Source organism: Chaetura pelagica, unplaced genomic scaffold, assembly GCF_000747805.2.
Source record: "Chaetura pelagica isolate M959 unplaced genomic scaffold, ChaPel_1.0 scaffold314, whole genome shotgun sequence".
Classification (NCBI taxonomy): Eukaryota; Metazoa; Chordata; class Aves; order Apodiformes; family Apodidae; genus Chaetura; species Chaetura pelagica.
The window spans coordinates 2213925-2225428 of NW_009953218.1; the positions used below are offsets into that span (position 1 = coordinate 2213925).

Consider the following 11504-nt stretch of genomic DNA (forward strand, 5'->3'; position numbering starts at 1 on the left):
AAGAAGAGATTCAGGGATGCATACCACACTAATTATTTCCTTAAAAAAAATAAAAATTAACCTAAATCTACACTATTCCAGCTTAAAACTATTACCCTTCATGCTATCACTACACACTCTTGTGTGTAGTGATTGCATAAGAGGTTAGACATTAAGAAGAAATTATTTAGTGTGAGGGTGGTGAGACATTGGAACAGGTTGCCCAGGGAAGCTGTGGATGCCCCCTCCCTGGAAGCATTCAAGGCCAGGTTGGATGGGGCTTTGAGCAACCTGGTGTAGTGGGAGGTGTCCTTGCCTATGAAGGGGGGTGGAACTAGATGATCTTTAAGGTCTCTTCCAACCCAAGCCATTCTATGATTCTATGATCCTGCCATGTACCTTGAGCCACACACTTTTGCACTGATACCTGGCTGTTCCCAAACCCTGGCAAATATCAGAGCTCCAGTCCTGCTGCACAGGAAAAGTTATTTTCTCTGATGCTGTCCCAAGCCTAAACACTACTGGAAAACTTTTTTTTTTTTTTTTCTGAATAACATTGGAATATGATATCCACAAAGGAAATAGCTGGGCCAAATATTAATTGACACTGTGACTTTCTAATTAGTTTAAGCTGCTGGAACACAGGCTGCCACCCAAAAAGGCAATACCCTCTCCTGTGTGCTTGTCACCTCCCTCCTGTGAGCACATACAGCAGCCCCCACAGAGATCAGCTCATACTGATTATGTTACAGATATCCATTCAGTTATTAAATATGGATTTATACCAAAATATGGTTGTTTTTTCAAATGTATCTTTGGAAGTCTGCTTCCAAAGTTCTTCAGGATGAGCTGCTGCACATTCCATCCACAGTCCTTCTAACCTAAGCAAACATTCAGTTGTATATGAATTTCTGTACAAAAATCAAACAAGGAGAACAGTGTAAGAGAGAGCAAAGTCATACATTAGTCTCAAACTTATGCAGACTCTTCTGAAGTTACTACTTCATGTTTGTGATCAAAGGCTTTTTCAAGTGGGATTGTAAATCCCCCCCTTTCTGGGATTGATTTCTGGCTCAAGGAATCTCAAGTAACGGCTCTATTCCCCACCCTCAAAAAAGTACATAGACCTTCATAATGATCAGTGTAGGCATGTGTATTGCTAAGCCCATCAGAAAACCAGCAGTTTATAAGGCAGTCCCAGACCTAATGACAGAGATGCCACCCCCTCTGCTCCAGGGCAGAGAGAGCAGGTACTGGGCAAGGCCTTGGACAAAGAAAATCTCTGCCCACCTGGGAAAATCAGGATTCTCCCAGTATGATTTTTTTTAAAGATTCTGCTAGTATTTAAGGAACAAACCCAGAGGTATGGTAGAGCCTGAATTTTTGGGAAGGTGTTTCATTTTTTATAAAAGCTGCTGGTCTGGGTTGGTTGGTTGGTTGGTTTGTGTTGTTTTTTGTTTTGTTTTGTTTTGATTGTTTGGGTTTTGTTTTTGTGGGTTTTGTTTGTGTTTTTTTTGTTTGTGTGGTTTTGGGTTTTTTTTCTTTATTGGTTTGCTGTTGGTTTCTTTTTGTTTGTTTTGTTGTTGGTTTTTGCTGTATCCTCTTTTTTTTTTTGCCAGAGGAGCTTATGCTTGTGTTTGGTTTTCCTTGGTTTCATTCTTGTTTGTTGGGCCTTTTGCCTGGAATGTCTTGCATCACAGCCATGTAAGATTGGACATTTCTGTCCTGCTAAATACTAGAGCACAGGAGTTTTCAGACTGAGATCCAGTTCTTAGAAAATACCACGGTAAAGTGATACTTCAGAAGCCAGCTGAATATATATGGCTGCTGACTTTGGCCATAGTGCTTCACAGGAACTGCACAACAGTTGTGAACAGTTCTGTATTTTGGCCAGGAATCATGAAAGCACCATTAAAAGGGTTCACTTGCAATTACAATTATTTTGTTGGCAGGTATTAATGAATGTATTTAGCATTTTAGCAAAGATATTAGATTTCCAATTACATTACATGTCTAAAACCAAGTATTAGATTTAATGAATTTAATGGTTGACTCATTAAGATACAGTGACAATCATCTTCTAAAATAATTTTTAAATCAATTTTTCTCAGGCAATGATCTCTAAAAACTGAAAGCAGTATTGGATAACAATTAGGATGTAATATGATTCAGATGTGCTCCAAATAATGCATGCTTTCAGAATGGTCAGGAAGACCTCACACAGGTGACAGTGGCCAAGTTTAGGGATTTACAGTAGAAATTTAGTTGGATCACTCAATTTCTTAGCATAACTACCACTGCTACATCCTTCTGGCTGCTTTTCTGCATGCTCAGCAGCAACCATTTCTGAAACAGGCTTAAAAATAAACACTGCTGTCAAAGATATCTTCCCTTAAATTAGTGTACCTGACCTATCAATTTGATATGGTTGTGCTCTCCTGAAAAGCAAATGATACATGGTATGTCTCAACATGGACTTTCCCCTTGTTTATGTTTCCTAGCTGCCTCAATTTAAGGAGGGAGAGAGCTCAAGCACATCTGGTGTCTTAGCAGAGGACTTTTTTTTGCAAGATCAAGCCAGGACTTATAGGCTAAAACCCACTCAACCAGCAGATATCCTAAAGCTGTTTCTAACCACAGTGTGGACATTTTAATCCCAAGTGGTAGCACTCTGATAGCCACCACAGAGATTACAGATCTGTTTAGTGTAAATCCACCCTCTAGCCTGTCCGTCTCTTAGTAGAGACATCCTTCTGGAAAAGGCATTACCGTGGACTTTATAGCCAACTGGACAACACTTTTTGTAGTGGTAATGCCTGTAATTGCAGCCCTTGTAGGCAAAATCTGCAGCATTGGATGTGGAGTGAAATAAATAATTCATTCTTTTTGAATAAACAGAGGCTGCTGATCTGCTTTGTTGCTGCAGGAGAAGTGGTGCTTCTGCTTTTTAAGCCACAGCATCGACATTGGTGATAATACCTCTCAATCCTAAAAGCATCAGAAAAATCTCACCCTAATTCCATTTCCTAAAAAAAACTGAGGAGCTTTTCACAGAAGGCAGGGTTTGTACAAACAACACCTTCAACAGCGCAAACAGGGGTAATGCTGGCAAGAGTGTTGAAAAAATGCGGCATTCAAAGAGATGACTGTCCAGCCCATAATCTCCACAAAGGTACCACACAACAATGAATAGTATTTTTCAGGCACATAGTTCAAAAGCAAGTTTTAAAAGGAGTATCTAGCTAAAAGTTTTCAAGTGATTATCCAAACTTCTGGCTGAGCTGGCAAACCACTCCTCTTACTGGTAGTATCTGAGAAAGTCAAGATGGCACGAGGTTCACTAAGGCTCTTAAAAATGGTATTTAAATATTAATTAAAACTAGGGAACACTGACACTAGGAAGCATTAAGGTGAGAAACCAGTCTTCAACTCTTTTCTCCCTGGCTTCACCAGCCAGGACAAAGTGTCTAGGGATCTCCAGTATTCCTTTCTGACTGCTGTTCTAGAAAGGTGGCTTGAAGCAATGCAGAATTCCCCTGCTTTGTCTGGAGCCATGGGCTTTGTTTCTGCAGCGAGCAAAATAAGCAGCAACTATGTATCTGGCACACCTACCCTGAGACTTAATGCTGGTCTGCTTCACACAACTAAATAATTAACTTTGTGAATAAGCAAACATTTGCCACTGACCCACTTCCCAAAGAGCCTAGATGAGGCTGCCAACAGCCTAGTTCCACCAGCATCAGAACAAACCCCTCACACCAGTTTTGTCCTTCCCTCCTATTTTTCAATGCTTCAGCAAGTGTCTTGAAAACTACTCAGCTGGGGGCAGGGATGGAGGGGGGAAGGGAAGTGAGAAAAATAAGGGCAGAAGGCTGTCCCTGGGAAAAGGACAGGACAGGAGCATCTCTTTAACAGGAGTAATGCCATATCTTCTATGACTGGAAGCCGTATACTCCACCGTAACTGGAATGCATGTTGGCACTTGGATGTTTTTTTCAATTGAAGTGAGGCAGTTTCCATTCACTTCTGACTAATTAATGCAGACCAGAGATCCTGGAGCTCCCAGCTCCTACCGGCAGGTCTGAAGTGTCCACACTTCTGAAGTGGCAGTGAAACCTGTTACAGTTCTTCCTTTTTGCAACTAGGTGACACACATTTCTTCCTAGGACCACCCACCTCCATCCCCAACCCTCCACTTCTTCTCTGTTCTCTCTGCTGGACCCTGGAAGAGGAGGAGGAGAAGGAGGGAGACTGCTTGGTGGATACAGCACCTCATGGCCCAAAGTACCCTGGTACCCTTGGCTTTTTTGCCTTAAGATACTGAAAGTATGAAGTTCCTTTTCCCATATCCTTCCCATGCCTGATTTTCTGTCATTGCCATATCCCCATCCCACCATAATATATTTTCTATATATGCAGGGTGCCATTGCCTAGGCATTGGCATCCAGAGCCTTTTAGGATGCTACAGGGCACCTGAGGCATCTGCATGGCTTTGCAGCTGTAATTGAAAATTGACAGAAGCTCAGCTTCTCCTTTCTGGGATGTCACTGTTTGACTCAGGTCCGACAACAATGCTCTCGACCCCCTCCCCCTCCCACCAAGGTAGGGAAGGAGAGAGAGAAAAAGAGAGAGACTTGGCTGGATTGAAAACTAAACTACACAGCTTAAATTAAAACACTAATGAATGATACAAGAAAATATATACAATTATATACAGATATATTCAGGTATGGGCAAAAGCCTCTCGCCTCCCCCCACCCCCAGCAACTCCCACAGCACTTCCCTGAACTGGGAAGAGTCCTGAGGAGTCCCGGAGCTGCTGCTGGAGAGAGCACAGAGTGATGAGGGTCATGAGAGCTCAAGCCTAAGGGTTGACGGTGATGGATGAACAGAGTCCTCCCTGGACACCGGCCATGGACGGAAGAGAAGGGAGGAAGAAGAAGGAAGGAAGTTGTCTTCTATGATCTCTGACCTTCCTTTGAGCTTACGTAGATATATGGAATGGAATATCTCTGGTCAGTTTTGCTGTCTGTCTAACTCAGCCTCCTACGGGGGGGTCACAGATCTCCCCATAGTGTCTGAGCCGGCAGAGTGCAGGTGCGACCTTGAAGCCTCAGTAGTTAGAAAAACATTCCACTGTCTTATCAGTCTAGCAGAACACACTGTTGCTAGTTAAAAGAAAGCTTACTGAAGGAAAAAAAAAAAATCAGTAAAAAGAAAAACTGGCTTCATCCTGGCTCAAACCAGGACATGGGAAAAGCAAAAGTAATTGAGATTGATACCCTGAGGGCCATAAAATGGTGCCAGATGCTTATGCTTAGGCATATGATGCTGCCTCCTTTTCCATTGACAGTAATAGTTTCTTAGGCATGTAGCACATATGTAGATACCTATTTATAGAAACCTAAATGCAGTTGTCTTCATCTGGAGCTGAATCCTGCTCTTCAATCTCTACTTGGCCAACAGCTGCAAGGCCATTGGCCTTTTTTCCTTTTAGAGCACACATACTGTTGTTACATTGGAGCTCTTTAGGATCTGATTAAACCAGACACTCAAACAGAAATAAGGAATTTGGCGTCAACTTTTCAAAATGCAAGGGAAAAAAAAAAAGCTTCAGAATTAAAAATGTTCATGACAAAACAATCTCAAAGGTTTAGATAAACTAATCTACATGAGTACAGCCAGGTTTTAGATGGCAAAATGACCAGCCATTACAGGTGATGTAGGCTGTCCAGTGAAGACAGTAAAGGCACATTGAAATTTGTATAGAAAGAGTAGTTATTTGTTTTATAAACAGACTCCATATGGCACTCAAAAAATTCAAGCAGCTCTTACTGCTAAATTGAAAATTAACAGAATAGTGTCAAATTCAAACTATGGTATGTTTTCATGTTTCATTCAGAGAAACAAGAATGCTTCCCCTTCTGTTTCAAGAGGCAGTGCAGCTATTAGATTGGTTTAGTTTGTAACATTACTTCCATGCAAAAAAAAACCCCAAACAAACAAAAAAACAACAAAACCCCAATAAAATAAACACCAAAATGCAAAACAAAACCTTCCATAAAAAAGGAAAAATTACCTATAACTGGGCTGTCAGAGTAGTACTCTGTATTTCCACAGGATTCAGGCTTACACATGGAATAAAATGGTAATACTATTTTTTCAACTCCAGCAATTACTACAATAACAAAGGTGGGATTATAGTAAGGACATCTTTCAGTTTGACCTTAAAATATCAAACATCTGAACTTGTCAAAATAAGATTACACCCCTGAAAGAGATGAGCCTTGCATAAAGGGACAAACACCTTGGTAAAAGACTTGTAATGCTAGGATTATCTACCACCACTACGATATTAACCACAGAGAGATAATAATCCTGAAGTCTTGTTTTCAAAAGGAAACATACCCACGCTGACCCCACTCAAAACGCCTCACCAAATCACATTGTTCAAACCAACAGGTCTGTTCAAGACCTGCTCACAATCTTTAAAATAAAGGTCCAGACAGTTAACTTCCACATCATGCTTCCTTGAAGGTAAACTCATACACCCCACCCTGATGGATTAGTGTCACCAGATAGCTCCATGCCTAGAAGTAAAACATTTCTTACTGCATCTGAGACCTCTAGTGAGACCAAGACCCAAAACTAACCTGGCATGTCTTATTGACAATGTACAGGGGGAAAAAAAAAAAAAAAAAAAAAAAAAAAGAGTGAATTGAGTTACAATATCATGAGGCATAATGAAACAAATTTATAATTCAAATAAGGATTTCATAGGGAAAAGAATATTAGGCAAAGATGTTGGTGCTAGGAAACTGAAGGAACATTTAAATGATTTTTTCATCCTGGAATAATGAAAGGTTGACTTAGTGACTTGCTTGCTAAAGGGTAGAGCTGTTCTCATGAAACTGTAAGTATCAAAGAAGATAAACTCTCTTCCCTTGATCGGTGGATTTGAAAATTCACCATAAGGGATTTTAGAGCAACAGATGGCACATCTGTCCCCAAGCTTCTTCGTTATTTTCCTGCCCTGTAAGAGTATCATGACACTTTTGCAGCTACATACTGTACATTTTGAAATATAATTTGGAAGAACTTTGCAATTATGAGATTGTCTCCACTTCTCATAAAAAACTTCCTACTTTTGAGTGTGAGTTTCACAGTAACTCTCATTTCTTCAAATTAAGATTCCTCAGGGTCACACAATAAAATGATCCCTCTAACTTAACTAGCCAGCTATTTTGAAATTAAGAGGACAAAGTTCACCTGGGGATAAATTAATAGTTATTGGCCATGTGGATGTACCTATATAATCAAACTTCTCTGTTTTCCCACATTGCTTTGCATCTGAACTGCATGTGCTGTGCTGTTTTGAACACAAATTGCCTGGATGTTACCTCCTTGTTGAAAGGCTGGCAGGCAGCCATGAGACCCCATGTGTGACTACATACTCCTGGAATCCCACAGCCTGCACTCCAGCAATATTACAGCAGTCATGGCTCATGCATTTGTATGGAGCCATGCAGAGGTCACCAACTTCACAATCCGGGTAGAGGAGACTGCTTAGTCCTGCCTCAACAACAGCCGTGGTGATGTGAAGATACATAGATGTATATCAAAGTGATGCTGAGTGGGGTCACTCTGGGAACACTGCTCAAAGCTCCAGCAAACAAAACAGCTCCGGCACAATGATTTTAAAACAAACCTCTGGAAAGAAGCAGAACTCTGTCAATGCTCCATGTACCTTTCCCAAGTACCTCCAAACACTGGATGGACTTTTTCCAGCAAAGTCACTGAAGATGAATACCTCAGACAAAAGGCACAGAGACATCCACGGTTCTTAACTAGGGCTCCAGTGAGAGTGAGCTTCCTTTCCCTATAGTGGCATCCAAACCAGGACCTGGAGAACAGAAAGCTCGTTCATCCCTGCACGCAGAGTGGGAGTGTCGAGCCCGTCCTAGGCAAGTCACTGAGGAATAGTGTGATGGAGGTATGTTTATGGAAACTTCAAATACAGAAAAGAAAGGCAATGTAAAACATCCTTTGCTTTTTAACAAGCAAATATTTGGCATTTTGTAAGGTACACTTTCACAAGTGAGGAATGGAAAATTGCAAAGACATTGCAAGCACTCAGCCAGGCTTGGTGTTACTAAGTCCTGGTGCAGCACGGGCACTCTGAAGCGCTGCTCGCTGTGCTACACATCTTATGGGTGCCTGCGAGCAACAAAAAGACATCAAGACAAGAATGACACTTTCTTTTGGCATGAAAATCACAGGCTTGATCAGTATTGCAGATGTAAATATTCTTTCCATTCCCATCTGCAGCAACACTAGCAGACTATGCTTGTGAGTAGTGTCACTGAATTATCTGCTGCTCTGTCTCCTGCCTTTCTAAATGAGCCCATTACTGCTTCTGGGCAGCTTACAACAGTCCAACAACTTCCACGCAGGAGGTGGGTGTGCTAAAGTGCAAAGGTGCACACGCCGATTTCTTGCAATTGCCTACCTCCCAGTCTGTGCCTAAACCCCAGGCTAACTATTCCCCAGCTTTACCCTGATCACTCTTAAAAAGTAGCTTCTCAACTTTTCACCCTGAATCTTCCTTACTGCATGAGCCATACTACCTCTTACATGATACTTTCTCCACAGCTGGAGAACTGCTACTGCCTTTTATAAAGTATTTTAAGGCTACCATTATGTCTCTCCTTCAAACATCTCTAGGCTATTCACAGACGTCAACTCTGTGGCAACTCTCTGACTCAGAAGTGAGGCCATGTCTAAGAGGCATTTCAAAGAAAATTGCACTGCATATATTAGGAGAAGGCAACACAGGATTCTTGTCCAGAACTCTAAATGCTGTTTTTGGGACAACATCAGTATTGTTCTTCTGAAGAGATGTGCAAGAAAGCAGACAGTATAATTATTTCAGAACAGTTACTATTCAGCAACACAAACAATGCATAAATCTTCAACTCCAGGATTAGAGCTGAAAGATCCTGATCTGCAACTAAAAAAGCAAAACATAATTAGGAAAACCATAAATCTTAGAATCGTAGCATCATAGAACGGTTTGGGTTGGAAGTGACCTTAAAGGTTATCTAGTTCCAACCCCCCTGCACGGGCAGGGACACCTTCCACTAGACCAGGTTGTTCAGGGCCCCATCCAACCTGGCCTTGAATGCTTCCATTGATGGGCCTTCCACATCTTCCCTGGGCAACCTGTTCCAATGTCTCACCACCCTCACACTACAGAATTTCCTCCTAATGTCTAACCTAAATCTCCCCTCTTCTAATTTTGATCCATTAAACAAATACTTCCCAGAATATAAAGTCATGCTCATAATTTTTGTATCTGCAACTGAAATATAGTATCCTAAGTCAGCTCACTAGTAGAACTTTGCTCAAAATTATTTCATCACACAATCATGTAATTAATTTACTTCTCCCTTGATACTATGAGTACAGTAGAGACCACTATTTTCCAATTTTTAAAAGCGCTTTTAGTCTAATCTATTACATAAATTTCTAAAGTGTCTATCACTCCAGTTTATTGCCATGCTTTAGATAATATTCACAAGTTAAAGAATAACATATTGCACTCCTCATCCCACTTCCCAAAATCTTAGCTTTTGTGGATTCCTTAATGTCAGCTACCATCCTGAGTAACCTTTGGCGGGCAATTCCACAAGTGCCAAGTCTGACTGGACTAAGTGCTGCGTAATGCCTGAGAAATGTTGAGCATCTTGCTCCTGTTGGAGCATGGTCCTGTCCAGAAGAGGACCACAAAGATGATCAGAGGGCTGGAACACCTCTCCTATGAAAACAGGCTGAGGGAGTTGGGGCTGTTCAGGCTAGAGAAGAGAAGGCTCCAGGGAGACCTTCTGGCAGCCTTCCAGTACCTGAAGGAGCTACAGGGAAGCTGGGGAGGGACTTTTTATAAGGGTATGTAGTGATACGACATGGAACAGTTTAAAGCTGAAAGAGGGTAGATTCATACTAAATATCAGTAAGAAAGTATTTCTTGTCAGGGTGGTAAGACACTGAAACAGGTTGCCTAGGGAAGCTGTGGATGCCCCCTCCCTGGAAGTGCTCAAGGGTAGGTTGGATGGGGCTTTGAGAAACCTGATATCATGGAAGATGCCCCCGCCTATGACAGGGGGGTGGGAACTATATGATCTTTAAGTTCCCTTCTAACCCAAACCATTCTATGGTATTTGTGTTTCATTGCCTTAAACTGAGTTTATTTGGAAGGATAGGATACAAACCTGATGGAGAGCAATAACGTCCAAAACCTCTTTTATCAGTTATATCTAAATGTTACTACATGTTTGTAGCTGTGGACAACCCCAGGCTGCTGAACAACTCTTTCTGCGTAGCAGATAGAGGTGAATCAAAGGTGAAAACCAGTAAAAAGGCTCAATTTCCAGTCACTGGAACTTCCTTTTCAGACCTTTCAGACCTAAAACACACACAGGAAATCATGTTCAAGATAAACACATACACAATAGTCCCTTCAAGCCACGGCGAATCATGTGCAGGGCAGGCCTGGGTGGGTAAATGTCAGCACACTGAAGAGATCTTCATGGGAAACCCAGTCTTCCTCAACTCATGTAAAGCCCACGTGTAAACTCTAAAGGGCACAGGGTTCTCTTCCACCCCCAGGTCACTCCATACCAAGTCCCACACCCACTGGCCACTCAACACACCAGTGGGGCCGCAGCCCTTGGTCCCACCAGCTGTGGCCACTGCTGTTGTCAGCAGAAGGGCCCTGTTAGGGCCACTCAACGAGGGCACAGATACAACGGGTCACACACCTCAGTGGGAGAGGGAACACTGAGGGAATGAGTCACTCAAGGCCTGGCCCCAGCTTGTGTTAGAGGTTTCTGGTTTTGCAGCAAACAAACAGCTCTGGGGGTTACAGTGGTTTTACTTCAGGGTGGAGTCACCACCCCTGGAGGGATTTAAGAGATGTGTAGATGTGATGTTGAGTGCCATGGTTTTGTGGTGGACTTGGCACTGCTGGGTTAATGGTTGGACTTGATGATCTTAAAGGTCTTTTCCAACAAAAATTATTCTCCAGAGAAGGGCTATGAAGATGATCAGAAGGCTGGAGCACCTCTCCTGTGAAGGGAGGCCGGGAGAGCTGGGGCTGTGCAGCCTGGAGAAGGCTCTGGGGAGGCCTCATCGTGGCCTTCCAGGATCTGAAGGGGCTACGGGAAAGGTGGGGAGGGACCTTTGGCAAGGGCTTGTAGCAAGAGGACAAGGGAACAGATTAAAACTCGAAAAGGGAAGATTTAGATTGGACACTGGGAGGAAATCCTTCACTACGAAGGTGCTGAGGCACTGGAACGGGCTGTGCAGCGCAGCTGTGCCTGCCCCTTCCTTGGAAGTGCTCAAGGCCAGGCTGGACGGGGCTCTGCAGCAGGTGTCCCTGCCCGTGCAGGGGGGTGTAAGTAAATGACCTTTAAGGCCCCTTCCCACCCAACCCATTCTGTGGGCCTGTGCGCCCACGATTCCCCGCC

At 42.7% G+C, this 11504-nt stretch overlaps 1 protein-coding gene across 1 annotated transcript in view; it reads left to right on the plus strand.

Moving 5' to 3' along the window:
- The first annotated feature begins 7477 nt into the window (after window positions 1–7477).
- TMBIM4 (transmembrane BAX inhibitor motif containing 4) overlaps window positions 7478–11504 on the plus strand; it is a 12798-nt gene continuing 8771 nt past the window's right edge. The window contains exons 1-2 of the mRNA XM_009997768.1: window positions 7478–7531; window positions 7865–7972. Of these exons, the coding sequence (XP_009996070.1) occupies window positions 7478–7531; window positions 7865–7972 (162 nt within the window). The remainder of the gene's footprint in view (window positions 7532–7864; window positions 7973–11504) is intronic.